The following is a 25378-nucleotide window of genomic DNA, read 5'->3' as shown; positions in this document are numbered from 1 at the left end:
CCTTCCCACTGCCCTCATGTCCCTCCATCCCTCCTGGGGATGTCCCCTCCTCAGGATGTCACTCCATCCATCCTTCCCACTGCCCCCGTGTCCCTCCATCCCTCCCGGGGTTCGTGCTAGCAGCCGCTGCCGATATTGCTGCTTTTTTATCTCTAACTGCCAACTTGAAAGTGAGTATGCGTGGTGAGAAGCTAGCGAAACTCTTGGTGAATAAGCACATCAAATAGCAATACTATAAAATCGAAGTGTGGGCTGCCTGGTACAGCTGCTGGAATAACTTTCATCTAGGTACAAGTCAGAAATGTTTGGGGCTTGGGGAGGAGTCCAGCTGCAGAGAAAATGACTGTTTTCAGCTGTTTGTTTTATGTAGCTCTACTCAAAAGGGTTTAAGGACCCCCACGCTTTCTTGGAGAGGGGGAACAGCTAGGAAGAGAAACTGATTTGGGAGGGAAAAATGCAGGCTAAATATATGTTGTTTTTCCATTGATTTTCATGTGCAGCCAGGCCTCCTGGGGTATTCAAACGTGATGGAAAAGAGCTCTTACAGATGCATGGGTTTGCTGAGTTAATTACACAGATAGGCTGACTTCATTCTTCAGGAGTTTCTGAAAAATAATTTAATTTTGTAGAGGACGGGCGCAGGATGGGCCCTGGAGAAGGGGGGGTTTATCTGTGGTGAGGCCAGGAGGAGCAACGGGGGCAATTGCATCAACGTGGGAAGGGTGTGCTGCCGATAGCACGGGGAAACGGCCACGTGCTGAATTCCTCTGACTTCAGCAGCGTCCCGTGCCGTTTCCAGCGTGTTTCGTTAGAGGAAATAGTTTCTTTAGACTTCTCGTTGAGGTTTTTTTGTTGTTGTTGTTGTTGTAACTGCTGCTTCTGTTATTTCCCTCCTGCCTACCTAGACACTGTCTTCAAAAAACTTCCTTTGTTTATGGGCGGCAATATCGGGTTTGTTTGCTCCCGCCTGTCTCTGCGCTTCCCTTCCCTCCCCCAGGAAACGCTGGGAAAAGGCTGGAGTTGGCCGACGAGGTCGGAGCCGCGTCTTGCCCGTCCCAGCGCAGGGATCGCGTCCCTGCCCCTCTCTGCAGCGTGGTTTGGGAAGCTTCACCCCCTCGTTAGAAATGGTAACAAGAACCCAGGGGACTAGCAGTGCCCAGGTGTGTTTGTCTCCAAGAATGACCTTTTTCCCGCTGCTTGCATGCTGGAGCAAGTTATTTTCTATTTTATTGTGCTTCTGAAGTGAGATGCTCTGAGTAGCAGGTGTCTCCCATCCCCTCAGTTTTGGGGCACCAATGCAGAAAATATTCCTCTTCTCGGTTGCATTCAGGTACACTCGCTCCCCGCCTGCAAACATCCAGCTGAACGGCATCTCCGATGCTGGTAGGGAAACCAGTGGTGGCATGGGCAGCGTTACTGGCTTCATATTTTGCAGCTGCTGCTGCCCTTGGCTTATTTAAAAATTATGATTGACTCTCTTCATCTCACCTGGTGATGACAAATGGTGATATTCCTTTTGTAAAGATGTAGTTTATTAAAAAAAGAGTTTCCACTGCATGATGGATAGAGAGGGAGAGCTCGGGGAAACTGAATCTATTAATGTTATGTGCCCGTGTGCCTCCGGAGGCAGGAATGGGACTACGTAATGAAGATGAGAGATGGCTTCAGCAAAGCAAGGAGGCTTGCAATTACAGTGAAATTTGGTATTTCACTGTGACGCTTTTCTTGCAGCTTGCTTTCTTTCTATAGTTGTACTGGACTCTCCAGCATCAGTATTACCTGATTATGACACTGGTGGGGTTGTTCAGGCTGGGTTTGATCCGTGCAGTGCTAATCGCAGAAAAGGCAGGCGATCTGGTAATGCAAATACAGCGGGCTTAAACTTTTTTCTCCTTTCTTTTGCGGTAGATGCACAGCTGCATCTCTGCCAGCGATTACATTCGTTGCAACCACAGGTGAAGCGAGCGGCAGAGCCGGTGTAGGGAGACGTGCCAGCACCCCGTGCCCGGGGATCAATCGCGCACGAGTTCAGTAGGTCGGAAGGTTTGCACAGAGCTAAGCGGTGCCTTGGCGAGGTGCAAGCCTGCTTACGGGGTGAGCTGTGTTTGCTGGGCTAATGCTGCTGATGGAAGTGGTTGCACATTAACTATTTCTCATGATTTCTTGTCGCAAACGGTTGTAAATCGCTCATGTAGTAGGAACAGATGCAAAAAGCCCTCAGCCCGGTTTTTGCTGTGCGGCACACCACCTCCTGCCTGGGTCTTTTAAATTGAAAACAGAATTGTAAGGAAAGAAAGAACTGTGCCCTTTTGATGCATTAACTATAAAATCAGCTGAAAATCTGTTGATAGATTGTGCTTGTTTTGGAAACAGTTTAACCTTCTGAAACTTCTGACTCTGGCAAAAAAAAACAAGTAGTGATTAGTTATACTGAAACTAAAGTTTGATTAATTGTAACTTTTGTAACTCTTCAGCTTTATCACTAGAAAAACATCTTGGGATAGGTGAAGAACATTTGTTTTTTCACTGAAAACACCTGTTCTAATAAACTTTAGCGTAATCTAGCTGGGGGCAGAGAGGGCATAGACTGAAGTTGCAGCTGTGTGCCTCGGAAATACGAGGTTTGTGGGTGAATTGTTCCTGTGTACTTCAAGGATCTGCTTATTTTTTCCCCTGTGTTGAATACCCTGATGCACTGCAGCAGAAACACTCCCTGAGATAATATTTTGAGACATTTCCTTAAAACAAAAAACAAATGGAGAAAAGCACAAGCCTCTCTGTATTCCTTCAGATGGAAAACATCATCAGAGCTTTTCTAATGGAGCAATTTATGAAGACAGTGCAGAAACGCAGCCAGCTGCACCCCGCGACGTCCAGCATCGTCCCAACATCCCTACGTAAGCCAAGCCCAGCGGTCGCTCGGTTCCTCCTCTCTGGAGGAAACCGCAACTGGAGAACGTGCGGCTTTTGTCTGCTTTTCTGGGTTAATCTCCTTGCATTGCTTTCCCACCCATTTACTGTGTTTTTGCCTCGTCACAAGGTGTTTCAGGGGTGCAGCCGGTTTGGATGCTGCGAGTCACAGAGATGTTTGGGAATGAGTCAGTAGAGCTCAGGATGGGGCAAGTTTCTTGAAAACAACCTGGGAGATCCTCAGGCTTTGCACAAGCTTAAAATTAAAGGTTGACTCCAAGACACAAAAAGATCCAGACCACTTGGTATTGGCAGCTATGAGCTCTTTTAACGGTGCTTTGGGAAATAATGCTTGTAATTTGTTGCTCTCCTTCTAAGAAAAATCTGTCTTTGTTGCTCCAAGCAGTGAATTATAATTTTTTTAGAAGTACAAATTGGAAAAAATTCCGCTTGGAGCAATGCAGATATTTGATTTTGAAGTTGATAGTTTGTCATGCAAGTAATGAGCCAGTGTGGTACCGGGTACAGCCCTTTATGGCTTTGTAGGATTGCAGTGATTGTATATGTGATCTGCATTTACTGCGAGGAAAAATGGATGTGGCGCTTGCATTTCAGTAGGCGGACTGTCTTTTTGGTTGAATCACTGTAAATGGGGATGTGTGTGTTTCATTTGAGATCCGAGATCCACCCATCTCTCTCATTAAACGAGAGTGTTTGGTATATGCCATCTGCAGTAAAAGCCTACGCAGCCATTGCCTAATTCCTAATGGCACGAGCGTGTTTATGTTTGTGTAGCATCTTCCTATTTTAAACCATGCTACGAGTTGATTTAGCTGCTTAAAATGAACTGCTTTCGTAAACTAGCAGCTCACTGGCTGACCACTAATTGATTTAATTGCCGCTCTTAATATTAAATATATTGTGGACTAGAAAGGCGCGTTCTGCTGCCCCAAAGTACTTGACCGAAGCGGTCCCAGATGAGCGTCAGTCGTCCACGTTCCCCATGTCCCCATGCAGGCATGTCCCCGATGTGAGCAGTTTGTGCCACCACGGCGTTCCCTGCCCGTGGTCCAGGGGGGTCTCCGAGCCCTGCTGCTGAGCAAACCTGCGACGAGATGGGTTTTTCTCAAAAAGCTTGTGTTTGGGAAGGTAGGCAAGGGCTGGGAGCAGAAATGAAGCACAGAGAAGAGCTATTTACCTTTTTATTTTTCCTCTTGTATATAGAAGAAATCTAGCACTGACCTTTCCTGCTGTTGTCAAGAATGAGTTTTGCAGTGCTGTTCGTGAAACACTTTGGAAGTGCACTGCACCACGCAAAGAGAAACACACATTTTGAAAAAAAAAAAATCTAATATTCAATTAAAAAATTAGTAGATAATTGTGGTAAAGCGATATTTCCTTCTGGCATGTAGCTGTTTCACACAAGTGGCACTGCATCAGTCCTTTGTGCAATAGATATCTATTTGTAGAAAGGAAAAAAAAGAGACCAAAGTTTACGGGATCTTTCTCAAAATCTGACAGAAGGGTGTCTTGCACCGGGGTGATTATTAAATCTGAGCAATGTGAGTTGCAAAATAACTTCTTGTGCTGCTGTCTGCAGATGCCAGCGGGTTTGTGAAGGCTTTGCAAGCCTCAAAGGGTCGTTCTGTGCCGCTTCCTAAGGCTCGCGCTGTGCTCCCTTGTCCCTGGGCTCTGCAACAGGGAATTGTTTTGGGTCTTACCTCCCAGGACCTGTGTTAATGCCTGAACAGGCTCAGTTCATGGTTTAAAGTGACCTGTGCTTGGAGGGAGATGGTTTTCAGGCATTTCTCCCGTAGTCTGGGGAATCGGGGGTCTCCATCCTCCTTTTTCGAATGGTTTGCCAAAGGCGCTTGCAACTCGCATGAATTTACACAGTGCGGGCTGCTGATGGTGATGCATGCCCCACACCCTGGAGATTTCCAGGTTAACGTCCCCAGTCCTGAACGGGTGCTGTGTTTTGTTGAATCCCAAAGAAGAAAACAGACATTAAGTGCGTGGCTGCACGGGGGATCCGAGGGCTGCTGCGATCTGGGCATTGAGGCTACGATGGCCACGGGCTGTTTCGCCAAACCTGCTCTTCTTGCTCAGGGCTGTTAGTCCGCCACCGAGACCGGGAATCTCTGTTTCTTTTCCCAGAGGAGAGGCTGGTCCTGGATGCCGGTGGGTTTGAAGCAGTGCCTCCAACTCTGCAGCGCAGCCGGCAGCAACCTCGTGCACAGGGAACTCTGTAATTAATGTCGGCTCTTGAGCGCCGAGTAATTGGGAGCAGTAATTGGATGGTAGCTTAAGAGTAGGAGCATGGTTAAATAAAACAAACAGGCTTGCAGTCGTAATGTCAGCAGGTAAAACGCCTGGGAAACGGCAAGTCCACATGGCGATGATGCATGCTGCGAGCAAGGTCTGCGCTGAACGCAGGCGTGCTTTAAAGCAAAGCCAGCAAAACCGAAACGTGCAGACACAGAGCAGGGGCAGGCTCCTCTTTCCCCGGCTGCTGAAGAGGGGACATCACCCGGTAAGGCAGATATTTTTAAAGCATCTCCCTAGCTTAGGAATAAGATTATGAAATGTTCTTGATGTGGAGTTATAATTCACTTCTAAACAGTTTTTGCAACTTGTTTAGTTTGGGGAGCTGAAATGAGCTCAGGCTGCTGTGTGTGCGTGCACCAGCGTCCTAAATGGGAGACCAGCTCATTACATTTGTTTCTGTCTTTGCTTTTTACTCTTAAACGACACTTATTGCCACTGTGAGGACTGCAAAAACCAACCTGCTTTCTGGAGCTGATGTTGGCTTTACTCTCATTTTCCGTACTGCCCTGCTAACAGCTTACACCCGTGAGGAAGCGTCTCGGAGTGAGCTGAACCCCGGTCAGCCCTCGTTTGTGTGTTCATTATTTCCGTCTCATGGAGGAACAGGTGACCATTTACCTTCAGCTTGTGTATATAGAGAGAGAACCTGAAGGAAGTGCAAAGGAGGTGGTTTAAGAACATATTTATTGGAGGAGTAAAGAGCCGGCTGGGCATGAGCCGCCTGGCCAGGGAGCCTGGGTGAGCTCACCGGTGCTTTTTGCTCTCTCCACTCTTTCGCCCTGGCGTCATTTGAAGGGTCTTCTCATGGCAGTTTTAGCCCGAACAATGATATTGACAGAGCTTGCAGAAAAGAGGATTTGCGTGGCATTTTATTCCCTTGTGCTGCATGAATGTGGATTTCAGCGATATTGTTGTGTTGCTCCTGCTGTCAGCAGCACAGTGAAAAGAGTAGCTCACTTGTCTGGTATTGCGACTGGGGCACTCGCAGCCCTTCTGCAGCATAATTTTAGCTGGGGCTCTCCATTCAGTCTTCAGTACTGGGTGCCGGACAAGACCGGTAGGTTTTGAGTCCAAAATACTGAGGATAATAAGGTTTATTCTTAATTTTCTGGTGGTTTTGGTACTTGATAAATACCCGAGCTGTGCTGAGTCCCCATGAGTCTGCGGAGCTTTCAGCTGGATGAAGCAGCGTTGGGCTCAATGAGGCTTCAGCTGTGCATGAGGCAATTGCACAACTGGGATTTAAATATAAAAAAGGGAAAAATAAGCAAAGCTTCTCCAAAAAAACATGCAGTTATTCATACCGCCTTTGTATTGTTGTGTGTGTGTGCGGACACACGTGCGCACACTTTGAATAGAGTAAGGATTATTCTGAGACCTAACTTGCAAAATAAGTATCAATGGGATGCTAAATTGTGTACACAAGACCAGTAGCTTATCCAGAAAGCAGCGCTAGCCTCAGCTACGATTTATTTTAACAGGGAGATATTTAAACCAGCTGCTTTCCGTTTTCTGCATATGCTTTATCCCCGCTAAAGGAAATATTTTGTCCTGCATGGCTCTTCGTTTATTTTAAAATATTGCAATATATAAAAAGTTGTGAGCTGTTTGCTGTTGTCTTCTCAGCTGGATGGTGGCCGGCAGCGTGCCGGCTGTACCGTGGTGGTGTGTATCGGCACCGGTGGTGTATATCAGCACTGGTGGTGTGTATCGGCACTGGTGGGAGCAAAGAAAGCTGGTTTACAACTTCAAAGCGGTGCCCCGGTTTCCCCAGTGCGCACGCCTGCGGCCTGCCCGCCTGTCTTTATGCCCAGGCTCTCCTTAATGCCTTCGGGGACGTTAAGCTTCTCCTGGTGCAGCGTTTAATGCAGAATGGAAGGGAGGAGGTTGGAAGGGCTGCAGGGGGGAAGGTGTGAGCGGGCTGGGGAAGGGGGGACCCGGGCAGCCCCCGGGAGCAGGGAGAGGGTAGGAGGGGAGCAATGGGGTGGTGGGGAGGAGAGCAGGTCTGGTGCAGCCGGACAGGAGGGTGGGAGAGATCCTTTTAGTGCATCTTGTCCATCGAGCAGCACGTGGATCAGCAGAATTAAGCATGGCTGGAGGGGAAGGTGCTGCGGTGTGTTGTTCAGGAATACCAGGGCCATCCAGGAGCACCAGTATGAGACTTAGCACTAATGCTGTCCTCCCAGCGTGCTGGATGGCAAAGGAGAGAGTTGAAGAAGTAAAAATACCTCTCGAGAACTGCTCAAACATGTCAGCGCTAGTGTTTGTTCAGTGAAATCAAAACCCTTCCCATACCAACCCATGGAGTGCAAAAGGGAAGGCAGCAACCGAAAATATACACAAACAACCCCTGTAACGTGGGTGCACAGCGTGTTTCTGACCCCGGCCCTGCAGGTACTGAGGGTGAACACAACTTCCTTTTCCTTTCTGTAGTTTGAAGAAAGCAACATTTGTGCACATTTCCTCCATGCAAATGATTGCAACGACCGTGAGCAGGAGGGTTCATGCAGGAGCTGAGCAGAGGGTGCTCCGGGGAACCGGCGAGGATGCTTACTTGGGTCTCCAGCAGTGGAAAAAAAACTCGCAATGCCACGTTATCTTCCTTCCCATTCTTTAAATCAATGCTCTCCCTTCCCCCAAGACGATATTTAATATCCTGCTTACTATTTCCTATTGCTGGAGCTCAGCTGCCGCGTCCTAGTGAGCTATTAGTGCATTAGGATCGAGCCCGGTGTAGTAATTCAAAGCAAGAGTGAGCACAGGCACCCCGTGGGATAACGCTATAATGGCTCCGTGGGCAGGCAGAAGGTGTCAGCGTAATTATTTTGGTTCGGCAGCAGAAGTGGTGGTAATAAAGTGCTCGCTGGGTATTTGCTCTCCCAGAGGATCAAAGGGATTCCTGACAGCTGAGCAACTGAAATGAAGCGCGCTGTTGTCCGCCTTTAACCAAGCTACCAAAAGGCAATGTACCAAAATAACCGGGTTAGGCATTGAAATATCGTCCCTCTATCCCGTGGGTCAGTATTGAGAGTCTTGCCTGAAATGGTAACTTTTTTGCTGAGCGCTTTTAATAGCTGCACTCCCACTCTGCTGCTTCAAGCGGACTGCCGGTGGTTTCTCAGTGCTGTAGTCACCTCATGCTTAAATCCTGCCAAAGAAACAGGTGATTATTTAATGAAAATTGCATTTCTGAGCTGTGCATGAGTGTGTCGTGTTAAAGCATCCGGAGAGCCGGGTCGTGTCTTCTCTCCGTCAGCGACACAGTGCAGCCAGTGTGGAAAAGACGGCAATTTTGATTCAAAGCCATCTCCAGTGAAAATGGTTGTTTGTAAATGTATTGCATCAGATGTGTCAATGGATGTAATTAAGGACTGAAGACTGCTGCACACCCCTAATTAAGGGGATTAAAAACCAAAGCTGCCTGATTTCACTGCTGGGTGGAAAAAACAAACAGACAGACTGGTGGAAACGGCTGGGAGGCCAAGTCTTGGGTAGGATGGTTCTGCTGCAGCCACGTCGGGTACCGAAAGGAGCAGCTCTGGGGAGGGTGGCAGGACTGAGCCGCTCTGTAATTGTGCGTAGTGGGCTGCTGAGCGCAGAAGAAGGTATTTAATCGCTGCTTTGCACTCCCTCACGTTTTGTTTCTGTTCCTGGTGGGGATGGGAGGGTTTTCATCCCCTGCCAGCCGTGCTGGGATGCAACCTCGGGGGGTCCCAGCCGCGTCACTCCCTGGTGGGTTGCTGTCCTGGTGTCTCTTCACCGTCTCGGTACCCATTAGCGGTTCTCGGCCGTTCGGGATGGTGGTGTGGGGTCTTGTTGCATAGAAGCAGAAGCAAGATGTGTGTATGAAGTGTGGACACAGGGCAGGACCTTCAGGCATCTGTGAGGTGCTTTTGCATGCATGAAACGGGCAGTACTGTGCCAAATCTGGGACAGGGAATGTTGTGTAATGGAAATATTAGAAAGCTGTGGGCATCTCCCTAGCCTTGCTAAGAGAACAGCTTTGTCGTGGGACGGGGACTGTTGACACGATGATCTCCCATTGCTTATCTGACTCCAGGTGGGTGTTGCGTGCCGTGCGGGTGCAGGAGCCCTGAAGGGCTGCTGGGGGAACACCCTGCATGCCGGAGGTGTTGCAATGCCAGCTGTGCTTTTCCAGGAACTGGATTCTCCTTTGCTCTCCAGCTTGTGAAGCCACCCCAGGGCAAAGGGTGACTTTGGGGTCGCTGAGCATCATGAGCAGGAAAGATGGGAAGAAAACCATCCTTGTGGAGGCGGTGTTAAGTGTCCGAGCGCATGCCTGGGATGCACAATGTGCTTCTGTAATACCCGATGCTGCGTTTGTCGGGGTGATGTCCTTCTGGGGCCCTGGTGGCACTTGAGTTTGTCCCAATCAAACTGAGTCAATACCTTGAGGCTTTACAAACAGCATCTGACTCTTGGGTATGAGTATTTGGGAAAGCATCTGAATGACTGGTTTGCAGGCCTGCCTGTTGGTTACCCATGGACCAGGTCTGGTTGAGAATATGGTTGCACCCAGGCTTTGAATGGTGCTGGGTGTTTGTCTGCTATCCTTGGGCCCAGGCAGGAGCCCAGAGATGCACAGTGGGATTATCCCCATGGGATGCTTTTCTGGGAACGGTGCAGAGTTTGAATTACCTCATCACCTGCACTATTTGAAAAAAAAACCCAACAAAACAACAGAGGAAAAAAAAGAGGGGGGCTTTGTGGAGCAGGTGTCTCCCCACCTCCCTTCTGTGCACGGTGCCGGCAGAAGATGCTTTGCAGTTCCTAGTCTTGAGGCCAGGTCAGCAGCTGGCTGGGGGTCTGCATCCCAGTTTGCATGCCCATTGCTGTGTGCCTCGGGGAGCTGCAGCCAGCTTGGAGAGGGCTCGTGGGGCTTGTGCTCCTGCAGGCTCTTCTGGTTTTGTTGGGAGACTTTAATGAGCTGTGGTTTCTAAAGCTAAGCTGCATGGTCATGCGAGTTTTCAAATGGTTAAAGTTTGGGTTCTTTCTGCGATACTGGGAGTATAGAGCTCGAGATTCGTGGTGGGTACAGATTTCTCCTTCACAAGGCTCTCGCTGTCCTGGTGTTGCTGCATGTGATGCTGAGCCCTGCAAGGAGAAGACGAGACTTCAGAAAAGGAAAAATGCCAAAGGGCGGCAGCTTCCTGAAACAAAACCTTCCCCTTGCTTGGGAGGAAGCGCAGGCTGCTGCTGCGAGTACGATACCTGCGGTGGTATGTACCCACCCAGTGAAACTCAGCTTTACAAACCTCCCTGCTCGCTGACTCATTCTTCCTCGGCTTGTCAAAGCTTTTGCAGCCATTCCCGTCGTGTCTCCAGAGCCAGGGGCCGTGGTGGGACTGGGTTGTTCCAGGCTGGTGGATGCTGAGGAGGTCTCCAGCTTCTCCATCCCCTCTGTTGCTCTGCAGATGTAAGTGACTGGGGCTTGGCCATCTTGTTGAGAAAACCAAGAATGCAGGAATTTAGTGGGATAATTTGCAGCTGGCCAGTGCCTTCCAGCACTCCCAGGTGGGGACTGTTAAACTTTAAAAGTGCAGTGTTTGGGGCTTGCTGATAATTACTGTAAAGGTAATTGTCCCATTTCTCACTGCTTGTTGCTCGATGGTTGCGATGAGCATGCCAGAGCAAACCGTATAAATAAACTCAGCCTGGCGGCTGGTACCAACTCGTTAAAACAGCAACAAAACTACATTGCTGCTGCCTTTGGGCAGACCCTTGCAGGACGGTGTGTCCGGAGGGTATCCTCGCTGCAGGCTCTTGCCGGGGAGAATGAGTCTCCTTTGCATTGAGTATTTTTGGAGCGTAGGTGTCAGGAGGAGGAGAAGCAATGGCTGATTTACAGGAGAAAAGGTCTTGAAATCAGCTTAGGGTAGCATAGGTGCTAACTTGTTTAAGTATCTTTCATATTCAGTGGCGATCTTGAAGCAGTAAGCCCAGCTTAAAGCCCGAATTGAGGATGATTTCAGGTAGCTTTTACCTGGGCTTGGTGGAGGGTGAGCCTAGTGTGACTCAGGCCGTGCCAGCCCTTCTTATAAGTGGTTCCCTTAATAGTTTAAATGTTGTGCATTTATTGTGCAGCTAATAACGTAAAAATAACTGGCGTGATAGGTTATTTTTAATGACTTTTGGGCGTTGTACCAGGGTGTGGCAGATGTATTTAAGGAGCTCGGATGAATGCAAATTGTATCGCAGCCGTCTAACTACAAATCAAGCAGTTAAGCGCGATGTCCCCAGCAAGCAGCAGAGGAGCCGTCGCAGCAGGCGATGAAGCCTGTTAAGAGCTTTTAGCATCAAACATCGCTCTGGCTCTCGGTGCTGCAGCGGTAGGTGCTTGGCAGGTGCCTGCGTGTCTGCACGGGTGGTATTTATCCAGCAGGCAGCTCTTTATCAAAGGAGCGTGCAGGTCCCTCTTGGGTTCTAATTATAGCTTTGGTTTGGAAACAACCAAAGGGAAGATGGCAAAAGCAAGAAGCGCTTTACCCCTGTGCTTGAAAAACTGTAAGGAAGGAAAATGAGCCCTGTTACGTTAAACCTTGAGTGTAAATGAGGCACAGTGTGAGTAAACACATCTGTGTTCAGGCAGGGGAAAAAAAAAACCCTTATGAATAATGCATGGCAAAAATCCTCCTGTTCAGTTGATTGAGATCTATTGCTTATTTCTGTTTAACTGTTGCAGAAAGCGGTGTGCTGCTGGGGGAAGGCAGCTGTTGTCATGTGCGGTGCTGGTGTTATCGTCTCTGTTTTGCTGTCATAGCCACCATAGGTATTCCTTCGGTGCAAAGTCAGGAGCAGTTGCGTTGGAGTGCCCTGCTGGGACGAAGCCCGCACGTCCTTGGCTTTGTTCGCTCGTGATGAAGTGCCGCTCGCTCGCGGCGCTCTTGCGAGCGTGCGGGCTGCACCGTTCCCGCTGCTTTTATTTGCACAGATTTTTGGCGCCTGCCTCATTTCGTGTGTACTGGGCTGCCCATGCTCCCCGCCTCTGCGGGAGGCTGGTGGACGGAGCAGCCCGCGGGGACGCTATCTGCAAAGCGCAGGTGCCGGAGCCGCGCTGCCTGCGGGGTGGGGATGGGTGCCCGGGGTCCCTCCCTTCCTCCGTGAGGTCAGGCAGATACCGGCTCCTTCTGCAAAGGAGGGTTTCGTGCGACTGCCGCCTGCGAGGCTGAGCTCGCCGTTTCCTCTGCGGGGGGTTTGGTGCGATCGGGTGGTTTGGAGGCTTGTTTCTGCGGAGGGAAAGCTTCATCAGGTGCCGTGCGTTCGAGGTGAAATGTTGTTTGTGCTCTGACCTCTGTTGAAGCAGGGGAGGGGAGCCCCGAGAGTCGCTTCTGCTGCTCGCTGCAGGATAGGAAGCAACACTTGCATTAAACTGACAGTTTTCTTAGTCTTTTTAGCAAACTACTGATCTGCTGCTGTGTTGCAGCAGGAGAAGGGATCGTCTACGAGCAGCTTTATTTTGCTGGCAGCCTGGTGCACGCGCCTTCTCTCGGTTCTGCATTCAACTGCTCCAAGTTCCAGTGAGTTTTTTTAACACGTCCCACATGGGCAGCCTTTCCAAACCCATTGCTGTAGACAAGGCTCCGGTGACAAGTACATGTTTTCATTGAAATTTCAGTGCTTTACCGATGAGCAAAGCCCATGAATCCCTGCGTAAGGAATTCTGTAGCATCCGGGAGGATTTCTGAGGATACATGGGAGGAGCTCCCGGCTCCCTTCGGTTGTAATGCACTTACTGCTCCATTTAGTCAGGTCATTTTATAAGCCCAGTCTTCAATTTGACATAAATGATTTGCTTTCAGCAGATGGTGAGCTACTATTTTTTGCCCTCATTTAAATAGGAAAGCTGTACGATACCAGAAGATGAAAGAGGGGCATGGTGCTACCGACATACAGTAGATTACGAGGGCTGGCCTAGTGAGAATTAAATCCGGGTGGTTGTAACGTGCCATCTGTGTTGTGTTGGGTGGTTTATTTTTCCCCTGCTCCATGAGGCTCCTGAAGTTTCCTGTTACCCTCCGGGTAAGGCAGCGTCGCCAGCTGAGCAACAGCATCCCTTTTGTTCAGGACCCAAAGTAGCAGCACAAAAAGACGATGCACATTAATGCTAACAGTGGTTATAAAATGCCAGCGCTAATTATTCCTCTAATAAAATATATTAAATAAATTTTGAAAGGTTCTGGTGCTTTGCAGTATTTTAAAGTTGTTTGAATTTCTTATTGAGAGGTTTATTTTATTGCATTTGAATTTCTTATTTTGCTTAAAAAACCCCACAAACCCAGTTCTCTGCTATGTTTTTCTCACTGTAGTAAAAATCACGTGTAGGATACGTTACTCGAACAGAGGCGTGGGGCGAGTCCTGCTTGTGGTGGTTGCAGTTTCCTCCTCTCCCACCCACAGACGCAGCTTTGTTGCATGTGCACCAGGTCTTGAAAAAACTGCATTTTCAGCCTGTGCTATCTATTTTAGAGCAATGTTCTGCGTAGTTTCCCTGGTGAATTATGTGCTTTTCACACATATTATGAAATGGGAAGGAACGCATTTTTTAAAAAAAAACACACTGTTGCTGAAACTATTTGATTATTTCCTATTTTTAGCAGAAATTTCTCTCTTATCCTTGTCTCCAGCTCTTGCTGGAGCAGTAGCGTTTGGTGAAGCCACACATTTTTGGGTAGGAAGGTCAAGACAGTTTGTTCCAGCAGCGTGATTACCATTATCTGGTGTTGGGCATCGCTGCGCAACGGTTTGTGTTTCTGAGAAATGAACCTTGCCGGTGGAGAGCCCTTTTTCTTCTCTCTGAAAGACTGAAACTCTGGGAATTAAGTAAGGTATGGCGTGAGCCATAAATTGTTTTTTCCAGGCTTGGAAGCAGGGATAAGTTAGATTTTACTTATTTGTGTTCCTAAATAAGAGAGACTGGAGCACGCTGAAAGGTAGGAGACAGTGGTAAATGTGTATCTAAATATTAGTGTTTCTTTGAGCCTCTGTAACTCGTCATGCAACAACCAAATGAGCAGCATCGTTATTTCCAGAGAACTAATGCATCATCGCTTAACGACAACCTTCCGGGAGCACAGGCGCAGTGAGTGGGTAATTCAGTATCCTCCAGCCTTGGAGGCTTTCTCGACAGGGAGCCCTTGGGATCCGTTGAGCTACTTTAAAATCTGTATTTTAGATAAATTATTGTGCATGTGTGCAGGCTGGAAAAGGGGAATGGTTTGACTTGGAGGGTGGTTGTCTTTCGATGTCTGCAAGAGCAGAGCTCATGGAACAGTGTGGGATTGAAACTGAGTTTTGCTGTCCTCTGCTCTCCAGATATTAATTAGTGTTGGATCAAACCATGGATGTTAGGAACAGGAGGAGCGATGAGCCATTATACTCTTTTTAAGCCTCAAGTCTACTTTGTTTAAAGAGTTTTGATGCAGAAAAGCAGGGTGAGCGTATAGGTGACAACGAGCCTGCAGAGATGTTCTGTGCTCCCTACAGCCGTGTCTTGGATAGAAATGGGGGTGAGCCCTGGGACTGGGGGGCCTCAGGATATTTGGGTGGCTGGAGGGTCTGCTGTGCAGGGGACAGCAGGTTCATAAGGTGCCCGTGTCGCGGTTTGCTTTGACGTGTGGTGTTCAGAGATGCCGATACCTTTTAAGAAGAGGTGTGCGGGGCTCCCTCTTCATCGTCGAAGCACGGGTGTTCCCGGTAGTGCTGTGGGACACCGGGAGGTCCGGGTCCTCTTCTGGGGGCTGGTCTGGCGCGGGTGAGGGGGGATGCTGGCAGTGGGGAGGTCGGCCTGCGGTGCGGGTCTCCTGTCTGCCTTCTCCCCACAGGCTGCTCTGGGGATGTTTAATTACCTTTTCTTCAGATTGCTTCCTGTTGCTAAAGTCTTGTCTGGAGTAAGATGTTCTTAAACTTAAAAATGCTCAAATATAAATACATACTTGAACTCTTTTCTGATGAGATTTTCACTCTGAAATCTCTATGTGGGATCATATCTAAGTTTTGCTGTGATTTGCTTATTTCCGTAGCTTTAAACGCCTTCTCTACACTAGACTTGTGAAGAGCTTGCCTTTTACAGGCTGTCTGGCACCAAACCCTCATCCTCAACCAAAAAAATCCTCACATCCAGCATTTACAAGTGCAGCAGCTCAGAGCGGGAGGTGAGCAGCACTGCTTGGGTGCTCCTGCAAGAGCAGAGCATCCTCCTCCAGCATCCAGCGAGCTCCCGAGGCACCTGCAGGCTCTGCAGAATTGCTTTGTGGAATAAGAGAAAATTGAGAAAACGTAATTTAAAAAAAACCAAACAAACCTGCTTGTGGTTTGGCTGTGGGCAGCACCTTCCCCAAATAACGGATTGAAGAGCAGCGGAGCGGGAACCTTGCTCTTCATGTCAGCTCTGCTGCAGGCCGGGTTGGAAACAAAATGCTACTTAGCAAACATCTCCGTGCAGCAAAGGTGCTTTTTTTTTTAAAAATAATACAACCTCTCAGTTACGTTGCTTGCTTACAAATCTCTGCTTTTGGTCAAGAGCTTAGGGGAAACCATTTCTGAACGTAAAACTTCCAATGGAAGGGAACCAGCCGTGAGCCTGTGCAGCGGCCGAGTGCGCTTGGGTCTTGCAGTGAGATGTTGGCCCGCACCCAGTGAGTTACTGGCGCTGGCTGCCACTATGAAATGTTTATTGGGAAGGGCCGGGAAGGGAAGGGCTCGTACGTGCCCATCTCTGCACCCCCAGCCCTGCCGAGGGTCTGGCCGAGCTGCGAGGTGGTCACCGGGGAACGGAGGAAAGACATGGAGACGTTTGCTCATCGCCAGCGAGACCCACCTTCCCGCGCCAGGAAAGGTCCACGACTGTGGCTTTGAAATCCAAACAAGTAAACATTTCTTCTTCCAGAAATGTCGGTATTTAAAGAGAGAAAACTACTTCCAGAGGAAATGTTTGTTTGTGGACTGTCCTTCTTGTTTACCGCGGCTGATAAGAGCTGCTCTTCAGCTGTGCCCTCCCTGCGGTCGTCATTTCAAGAGCCTCAATTCTTTTTATTTTTAAGAGCAATGCACTTCCAATGTGTGTTTAGATAATGATTCTTACAAACGTATTTATTCAAAACAAACACAGTAGGAAGCAACTACAAAGCAGACTGCTTTGGCAGCTGGTGCAAAAGGGAGCTCGCTATTTTTGTGCGTTCGTGGTGGGACAGTCTTGCAACACGTCCATCCCGCTCTGTGCGTGCTGGGCATCAGGAGCTTTGCCCTTGGAGTTGGCCATGGCGAGTCTGTCCTGCATCATGGGCTTGGGGTGATGTGGATTTGGCTGAAGGTAGCTTGTTGCCCCCTGCACTGCCTTGTAGCATCTCTAGGAGTTTTTGGAGAGCTGTTGATAGCGTGAATCGGCTGCGTGGTGGCTGGGGAGACTCTGCAGACGGAGCCGTGTGTTGCTAACGGGGCCAGCAGCATCCACGCACGCTAGCAAGGGATCACGGGAGGAACAGAAACAGCAGCAAGAGCTGCAGGAGCAAGTCACTGGGTGCTGCATCTGCAAACTGATCGCAGCCCTGTGCCCCCACCATGAGCACGCAGCTCCTTCAAAACCTCTCCTGAACCAAACTGCAGATGTTTTTGCTTTAGGGAAGAAGGAAATTCAGCATTGCAGATTTTTTTTGCTTTCCCCCCGAAGTGAGTGGCAGGCACAAAGCTGCCCCCTCCTCGAGGGTGGTGGTGGGGGCCAGGGGGATGCTGTGTGAATCCGCCATCGCCTTTCATTTAACTTGGATTTTACAGCTTTCTCGCAGAGCCTGCTCTGTGATAATCTTGCAAAAACAAACTCCTGCAGACTTCTGGGGAAACAAGGTGACGTAATGCCCAATTCAACAGCGTTTTGGAGAATTACCCTTGCGTGCTCCCGCTGCCTTGGCTGGGCTATGCCAAGCTGTCCTGTCTTCTCCTGTGCAAAGCACCAGAGGAGGAGAACCGATGCAGTGTGGGTTTTGGCACATCTGCATCTCCGTCTAGGTTGGAGCCTTGACACATCTGGGTTTTGGCACCATCTTAGCCTTGTGATGTCCCTGGTGCATCAGGTGCCTGCAGATGCCCGTGCAGGCTGTCTGCTCGGATGCCTGTTTTCTCAGTGCAGGTAGAAAGCTGCTGTTTCAGTGGCCTCCACCTCTCAGTTGGGTTTGGAGAAACCCAGAGCAGCTCACCGAGGGGAGATGGTGTGCAGGGCATGGGGCTTTAAACCTGGCCTCTGCAGGAGACGAGGCTAAAGTGGGCCCTGCAGCTCATCCCCAAAGCTGGCTGGTGGGGCTAAGTCCAAGTGAAGAGGTTTCAAAGAGTTCAGAGAGCCTGTCCCAAATCTGACGCAGCTCCGAATCACTCCGATGGGAGCACAGACCCTGTGGGTCACCATCTCTGCTTTTACAAAAGACCTCCCTTGCAAAAAAAACCCAAAAAACTAAGACGGAAAATAAAACAAACCTTGTAAACCCAGGAGATTTGCATTGCTGGGGAAACAAATTCAGTGAAGGTCTCTAATGCTGCTTTGTTTTAACCACAGCTTTAAGAATAATATTAAGCTTTTGCATTAAATGTAGGGAAGAGTACTTTGGAAAGCTAGGAGGGCTTTTCTCTTTCAAGCACTCTGGTTATTGTGGCAATCAGAATGAGTTATATTAAAATTGTTGAATGCAGTAATATGTAGGAGGGTGACATCTTGAAATGTTTCTTAATTTTAAGTATGTATTTTGAACAAATGTTTGTATGCCGAGGCTTGGGCTGGTGGGATTGCAAGGCATATTGGATTATATGCTATTTGCTCTGTGTAAGCAGTGGCAATTTATTGCTGCAGATGCATGTGATGCAACGCGCAAAGATTAGTTCTATCCTCTCTAAAGCATGATTATTTTGGGTCCTCTTTGTACCTTAAATAGATATTCGTCTCATGTGATTTCCATCTTTTTGTGTCAACAGCCCAGGCTAAAGTTGAAATAAACATTGCATCAGCTTAATAGCACAGGCTCTGAAGAAATCTGTTCTCTGTTATGGGGATTGTTTGGAAGCCTTTTCATTTTACATTTTTCCAATGTGCAATGCAAAGATCTCATGAATCCTGAAGCCTGCTCTGTTTCACTGGACCTTTCTTGTGCAGATCAACATGGTTGATCAACACTGATGAGTCCCATCTGGAGCAGAACATCATTGTGGCTCATCATGTTTAAATATCCCCCTTTTTAGTTCATGGTGAGGATCTGTGGCCTCTTTCGGGGACATTTAGAAGTGAGCAGCTGTTAAAATTTGTTGTGGCCATGCAATTTTTGACTCTCAAGTAGCAGATTTCTCCTTCCAGTTGCAGTTGTGGAGAAGGATGCTGTAACACGGCAAGCCATCGCAGGCTGCCTGGGGTTTTGGCAAGGCGCGGTAGAAGGAGGGTTGCCTGGTCGTGTTTGTGTTGTCAATACTGTTGGACTTGATGATCTTAAAGGTCTTTTCCAACCTAAATGATTCTATGATTCTCAACTGCTCCACTCCCACAGCCAGTGCTGCCAGAGGGGAACAGGGACTTGGAGGAAGAGAGGACCTCAGGACAGCCCTGTGGAGCAAGACCTCTTGCCATCTTCTCCCCTTTCCCTAATCTTGTTTCCATTTTTTTAATCGTTTGCTCTCGTCAGGCTGGAGACCTGGTGCCAGGGTATTTAGCAGTTTGGAGTCAGTGTCATCCAAATGGTGGAAGATGCATGGGCAAATGTCAATAGAGATGTTTCTATCAAAGCAAGCCTGAAAAAATGAATGATTTGTTTGCTTTTAATGACTTTGTAGGCTGGAGTTGGCCAGACAGGGTGATATGACTGGGGAACGTGGTGTGTCTGTGCTTGTGGCTTGGTTTGAATAGCTTAATGCAGACTTAAATATTGGAAAGCTCTTGATTGAGACCTTTCACACCTCTCTTACAGTGTCATCATGACAACAGAGAAGAGTCCAGCAGCAGACGCCGACAATTCGGAGCAGCAGCAAGCCAAGGAGGAGGAAGGAGCTGCTGAAACACAAAAGCAAGAGGCTTCCCTAGAAGAAGGGGCTCAGCAGACGTCGGAGGGACAGCCTGCAGCAGGGCAGAAGCAGAAGGCCTCCAACGGCGATACGCCCACGCACGAGGAGCAGAGCAAGAAGGAACGCCGCACCTCCGAGGGCCGGGGTCTCTCCCGCCTCTTCGCATCCTTTCTCAGGAGGCCCAAGTCTCAGGTGTCCGAAGAGGACAAAGACACTGATGCTCCTAAAGAGGCAGGAGGTGACCAGAAAGATGTGGGATTAGGAGCCAGCCCTGATGAAGACATCCTGGTGAAAGCCCCAATTGCAGCTCCTGAGCCTGAGCTCAAAACCGATCCATCACTAGATCTCCATTCCTTAAGCAGCGCGGAAACACAGGTAAAACACCCTGCTGCATGTGGTGTGCTCCCTTCTGTTCTCAAAAACATGTCGTTTCAGCCAAAACTGTAAAAACTTCATATCCTAGGATGGTAAGCTTGATGAGGAAAACTCATGAGATGCTGAAAAGGCTCTTGTAAGCTCCCTGTGTTGCATCGCTTTCTTCCCACTCTTGCATTCCTGTATCAGACTGTCCTGCAAAGTACCTGCTCCTGAAATTGCCCTCAGACTTCACGGCGTAAATTGAAATGCCCCGTGCTGACTCTTTACTCTGCTGAGGCATGGGAAGTCACGTCAGAACTAGGGTTCAAATTCATAATTCACAATGGAGCAGTTGCTTGTCAGGATGTCCTTTGTGTGTGCAGAATAAAGGCAGGCCAGTGGCGTGAGGTGGGGATTGCAAGAGGACTTGGATTTGGGAAAGGGTTTCTTCAACTTCAAGGAGTGCAAGTGTGTGGCATTTCAGGGCTTGGTCATCTGTTCAGTCTGGGCTGGTGCTGAGCCTGCCAAATACAAATATTTTCTGCTTATGCATCATGCAGTCAGGGATTTCTGCACAGCACGTGGCCTGAGCCCAGCTTCTAGTAGCCGTCTGATGTCGACTCTTTACAGCCAGGGTCATTTTTCATGCAAAATTTAAAGTTTTTAAAGCATGGTAGAAACGGAGGCCGAGACACCCACAGGGAGACCTTCACAGAGCTGCAGCTGGTTATTGATTTGGGGGTATTGGATGCCCTCTCTTACTCCTTGGGTAATTGCAGCTCTGCCGTTATTGGTGCGGCTTCCCGGAGTTAGAGAAAGGCGGGTGCCCCTTCTCCCGAGATGGGGATTTCTTATAACCCCACCAACCTGGGTGTATTGCTGGAGTCATAGCACATCCGTGGTAAAGTCTGCGTTACTTACCCCGCTGCTTTAAGTTTTGAATGGGCCCCAGAGAGGTGTTACATACCTGCAAACTCTGACTTTTGGAGCAATACTTTACAAGTCAGAGCATTGCCAACTGTAGGCAGTAATTGTAAATCCACCTCCTTAAAATTACAAAGTTGTAGAGAAGGTGGTAGGTAACACCTTCTTCTTTCTTTTCCCAAATTTCTGAGCCTGTGAAAACCATGGGATGATCTCTGCTCGCGTTTTGTACCTCTGAGGGTTGGGATTTGCAGAATGGGGAGTAGCTGGAAATTTTCATGCAATTTCAGCCCAGAAATTGTGTCTTCAATAGGAAATGCATGATTTCTTTCGCTGTTTAACTTCAATTTGCTGCTTCTGAGTGCATGTGAGTGTGCAGCCACAGCCTTCCTTCACCATGGGCTGTTCATTTCAGACGAAGCATTTGTGCCTTCTTTTTTTTTTTTTAGTTCTTATTTTAGATCAACGTCAGTGGCTTTTTGAACTGTGACACTCGGCAGATATTTCTGCTGTGAAAGCATTTGCGAGGTGCTGCCTCTTTGATAAATGCTGACCGACAGGCATTACGAGCTTTGACTGATTCCCTGCTCCCGATTGTCCCGGCCCTGCTGGAACAGAAGTCAGCAGCTTGTGGACATTATTTAGTTTTTAAATACCTCCGTGCAGTTGTGCCTGGGTGTGATTTCATGAGATGCGATGGGCTGAAAAGACGGGGTTTTGCTCTTCCTCTGCCGCGGCTGTGTGCTCCTGCTGCGTCGAGCCACTTCCAGCACTTGTCAGAGCCTGCCGTGAACTCGTTTAACCTGCTGAAATGGCAGTGGGGAAAAACCCCCGCTTCCTTCCTCCTCCTGTCCCCAAACTGCTTCAGTAGGCGAACGGAGAGTGGTATGAAGGCTGCCTTCCCTTTTTGGTGGCAGAGAGCTGCTCGGTCAGCTCAGACAGCCGGGAAATTTCAGCACTGACCCCCCCCTTTTAATGCCACCGCTGCCACACCGAGTGCTCCAGTGCACTGGAGCAAAGCCCATCGCCCAGGGCGGCAGCGAGAGCGTGGGCCATGTGCAGTGGGTGTCTTGCCTCGGAGGGGAAAAACTCGCTAGTCCAAAAGGTGCTGTCGTTAAGACCATGAAGGTTGGCGTGATGTAATCTGCCCTGATTTCTCTAATCAACCCTTTTTTATTACATCCTTTATTAAATGAAGACTTGAGAATGACTTGAAGGGCTTTAAAAATTAATATCAATACCTTGCTCATCCAAGCTGCTGCTCCAGGTCCCGGGTTACACATTTAAGTCAGATAACTCATTCTGGGGCGAGATCCCAGCCCTACAGTGCACCTATGCGATGCTTGTTTCATGTGATGTTTTTTTTGCTTGACGTGCCTAAATTGCAACTTGGGCGATGTGGGGGTTTCAGCCTGCGCAGGAGGAGAGGAGGGACGACCAGGAGCCGGACAGCAGAGACCTCGGGGGCAAGGAAGGAGGGGAAGCGAAGGAAGAGTGTGCCAAGCCAGAGCCAAAACAAGAGACTCCGGAGACCAAAGCAGACAAGGATTTGAAAGCTGCTCAGAAAGCAGTAAAAAGACACAGAAACATGTACTGCAAAGTTGTCTTGTTGGATGACACCATTTTTGAGTGTGCCGTGGATGTAAGTACTTCTGGGGTTTGTTTGTGCTTCTCCTCTCCCTTCTCCTCCCCTTGAAAAATCACCACAAACACTATTTAATAGGGGCCTAATTTGCTGTCAGTGAATTACATGACAGGCTTTACTGCAGAACAATCTTGCTGTAAGCTATAAAAACTTATTTAGTGTGTTGTAAAAATCTCTGGGTGCCTAGGAATCTTTTTTTTTTTTTTAAATTTCTCTACAATTTCCAGGGTGCCTTGCTTTTTAAAGGGGGGGGGGAGGTTTTAAAAAAAAAAAAAAAATTATCTTGCTTGCTGTTCATCTTCTCTCTCATTTTTGTCCCAGACTAGAGTTTAGGTTTTTGTGTTAGGTTGGGATTGTCTAAATATTTTCTGCCCCTTTCCTTTGAATAAAATGGGTTGTCAAGTTGATTTGTGCTTTTCTGTTCACCCAAGGTACATTTGCCTATCAGGTTGCTGGCTAACATAACTCCTGGAGCTTGGATGTAAAGAAAAACATGCTGTGTTTAGCCTGCAGTTGAATATATTTGCAGCAAACAATTTAAAGTTATTATGTTGACTTACAGCACTGCAAACCCCTTCATCTGAGAGCTTTTCTTCTGCTTTATTTCGTGCATTCTCTCACAGGGCCATCTTGCTGTCAGGGCAATAAAAAGCTTGCAGAAATCCCCATTTCAGTATTGAAGCACTTGTCCAGAATATTAATAATCCGGTGCTTAGCATTCGAGCATACTTCCATCGGCTTGTTTTTCCCCAGTCCCGCTGGCTAAATGGGCCAGGAGAGGGGATCTGGGCACAGGGCTCCTTGTGAAAGCAGTTGCCTTGGGTGATCCTGGGCAAGTAGGTCAGCGCCGTTTGTGTAATGGCATCGCTGCTGTTATTGCCTGGGATCAGCTCGGAGCATCACCGCCCCGATCGCCTTCCCCACCTGCAGACAGCCTTTGCCAGGGATTCTGTGTGCGGCCCCTGAAAAGAAACTGTTCCCCGAAATGTTGGTGGTAGCATCTCCGCCAGTGTCGGCTTGCTGTGGCTTTGGGCATGAGTTTGCCGCAGCCGTGCCTTGAAATGGCAGCAGGCTGCACGGACGCTGTTGGTGGGAGAGCTGGCGGTGGCGTGGGTGGTCCCGGCTTGAGCAGGATGTTAGAAGTCTCTTTCTGTAGGTCCAGAGAGTGGTGGTGGGCACTGCGGAGAGGATTAGGAGGGGCTGCTCTGTCGGTGAGACCCTCTTGACTTGACGAGTACCCTTGGCTTTAACGCCAGTATGATCCTACTCTAGCATTTTGAGAATTTATTAAGACTTAATTGGGAAGGAATTGCAAAAGTGTAGGCAAAGACCAGCACAAATGGCTTTATCAAAGAAGAACAAGTGCTTTCAGGCATCCTTTCCAATTGACAGCTGTAGAAGGTTTTTAATTCTTCTATGTCTTTAAGTGCCAATTCCTTGAGAAATATCCAGGCTAACACATGTGCTGTGTTACCTATAGAGTCGCAACGTATGCGCTAAGGACCTTAGGGCTGAAGGACTGAAATAAAACAAGGCTATGGTCTCGGATCAGTTGCCATGCAAATATGACTAAAAGGAGAGATGCGGGCACAAGCAATGCATTCGTAAAGCTTATTTTGCATCACTGGAACTGCACTTCCTTTTTAGCAAAGCCTTCAATAGAATTAATTGCTTCTGGTTACCATAGTTTTGAGCCTCAGGGATGTTTTCCTTCATGCTTTTGGACTAGAAGGGTATCCGTTCCTCAGGCCAGTTCACTTCTGCAGGATTTGGAAAAAAAGGAGGAGGAGATAGGAGTGCTCACAGTGTGTTCCTGGGGGCAAGTTGTGTGCTAAGCAGCTTTCGGCGTGTAAGGCAAAGCTGGAGAAGCTGGGTTTCATCAGCAGATCGGGTTGATGAAAAGCCCACAGAAATGATGGTCTTTGGTTCTCAGAGGCTGTTTCTTTTGCGACCCTCCTGCGCCAGGTTGTCCCCAAAATGGGGGACTGTAGCAGTGGGTTGTAGCAGCAGTTTCGTACCCCATGTTGATCATCTTTTGATCAGCGCCTGATTGCCTGACAGCCTGGCGCTGGGAGATACCAGAGCAGCAGATGTACTTTGAGAGGAAAAATCCATACAACTCCTCGGTGTTTACTGAGTTGTGTTGAGAAGCTCAGCTTTGGGGGGGCTTCAAGACACGGAGCTGGTGGTAGCAGAGACCCACTGCAGTTCCCATTGCTTCTCTGGTTTGAATTTTATGCCTGATGCTCTTTCCTATAAGGGGTGCTTGCTCAGAAACAGCCAGGAGATCTAATTTTGAGCTACTCAGGACTTTTTTCCCCTCTTGATAGTGTACAGTGTGGTTTGATTATGTTCCCTCTCCCCTGAAGGAGGGCAGGTAAAAACCAGCCCATCCTACAGAAGTTCTTTTGTCTATTTGCAGAAACATGCCAAGGGGCAGGATCTACTTAAAAAAGTCTGCGACCACCTCAATCTCCTGGAAGAAGACTACTTTGGTTTGGCCATATGGGACACGCCGACCTCCAGGGTAAGCAGCTGCTGTTGCGTGGTGTTCTGCATCTTGGTGGGTTCAGCTCTTTCCAAGGATCATCTCCCCCGGGGAGGAGGTGGTGCATAAGCTCTTCTTAAAACTCCTTTTGGTGTCCTCCCCCAAAAAGGACTAAGAGGGTCATCACAGAGGCAGAAATTGTGAACAAATGACTACAGGAGTGTGGATTTTAGTAAAAAAGCTATGTGAACTTGTATCTTCACCTGGAGAAAATTCATTATATTAGTTTACTGCAAAATGATGCCATTAATTTGTAAAGCTATAGCTCAAGAAGTTAGGGGAAGGTAAGGCTTTTCTCACTGTGGAAAAGCGTCAGGCTTTTTTATTGTGATTTTAAGAATAGGTTAACTGCTCTTAGGCTATAGAAGATGAGCCTGGATGTTGACACGCGGCAGGGGAACTTGACAGCCCTGGAGCCTGTGTTCACCAAAGGCATAAGGCTCAGCAGTCACCGGGAGTAAAACCTGGCTGTGCTGGCACTGGTGCCATTTTTTGTAGGGTTTGGTGGGAGCCATCCAGAGTAGTTTCGAGTTGAGGCTTTGCCCTGCAAAAAACCACACGTGACTCTTCATACCAAAACTCTTACTCATATGGTTTCAGTTTAAGGTCTTTGTTTG

At 48.4% G+C, this 25378-nt stretch overlaps 1 protein-coding gene across 12 annotated transcripts in view; it reads left to right on the top strand.

Annotated features, from left to right (window-relative positions):
- The window catches only part of EPB41 (erythrocyte membrane protein band 4.1), a 93352-nt gene that overhangs the window by 26441 nt on the left and 41533 nt on the right, over window positions 1–25378 (top strand). For all 12 annotated transcript variants that reach the window (XM_082329546.1, XM_082329545.1, XM_082329547.1 and 9 more), the window contains 3 exons: window positions 19194–19662; window positions 21980–22210; window positions 24636–24740. In XM_082329546.1, coding sequence (XP_082185672.1) covers window positions 19201–19662; window positions 21980–22210; window positions 24636–24740 — 798 coding nt within the window. In that variant the 5' untranslated portion in view covers window positions 19194–19200. Of the gene's footprint in view, window positions 1–19193; window positions 19663–21979; window positions 22211–24635; window positions 24741–25378 lie in introns of those variants that run through there.

The sequence above is a fragment of the Platalea leucorodia genome, assembly GCF_965183815.1.
Source record: "Platalea leucorodia genome assembly, chromosome: 18".
Classification (NCBI taxonomy): domain Eukaryota; kingdom Metazoa; phylum Chordata; class Aves; order Pelecaniformes; family Threskiornithidae; genus Platalea; species Platalea leucorodia.
This window is presented reverse-complemented; position numbering and strand designations above follow the sequence as displayed.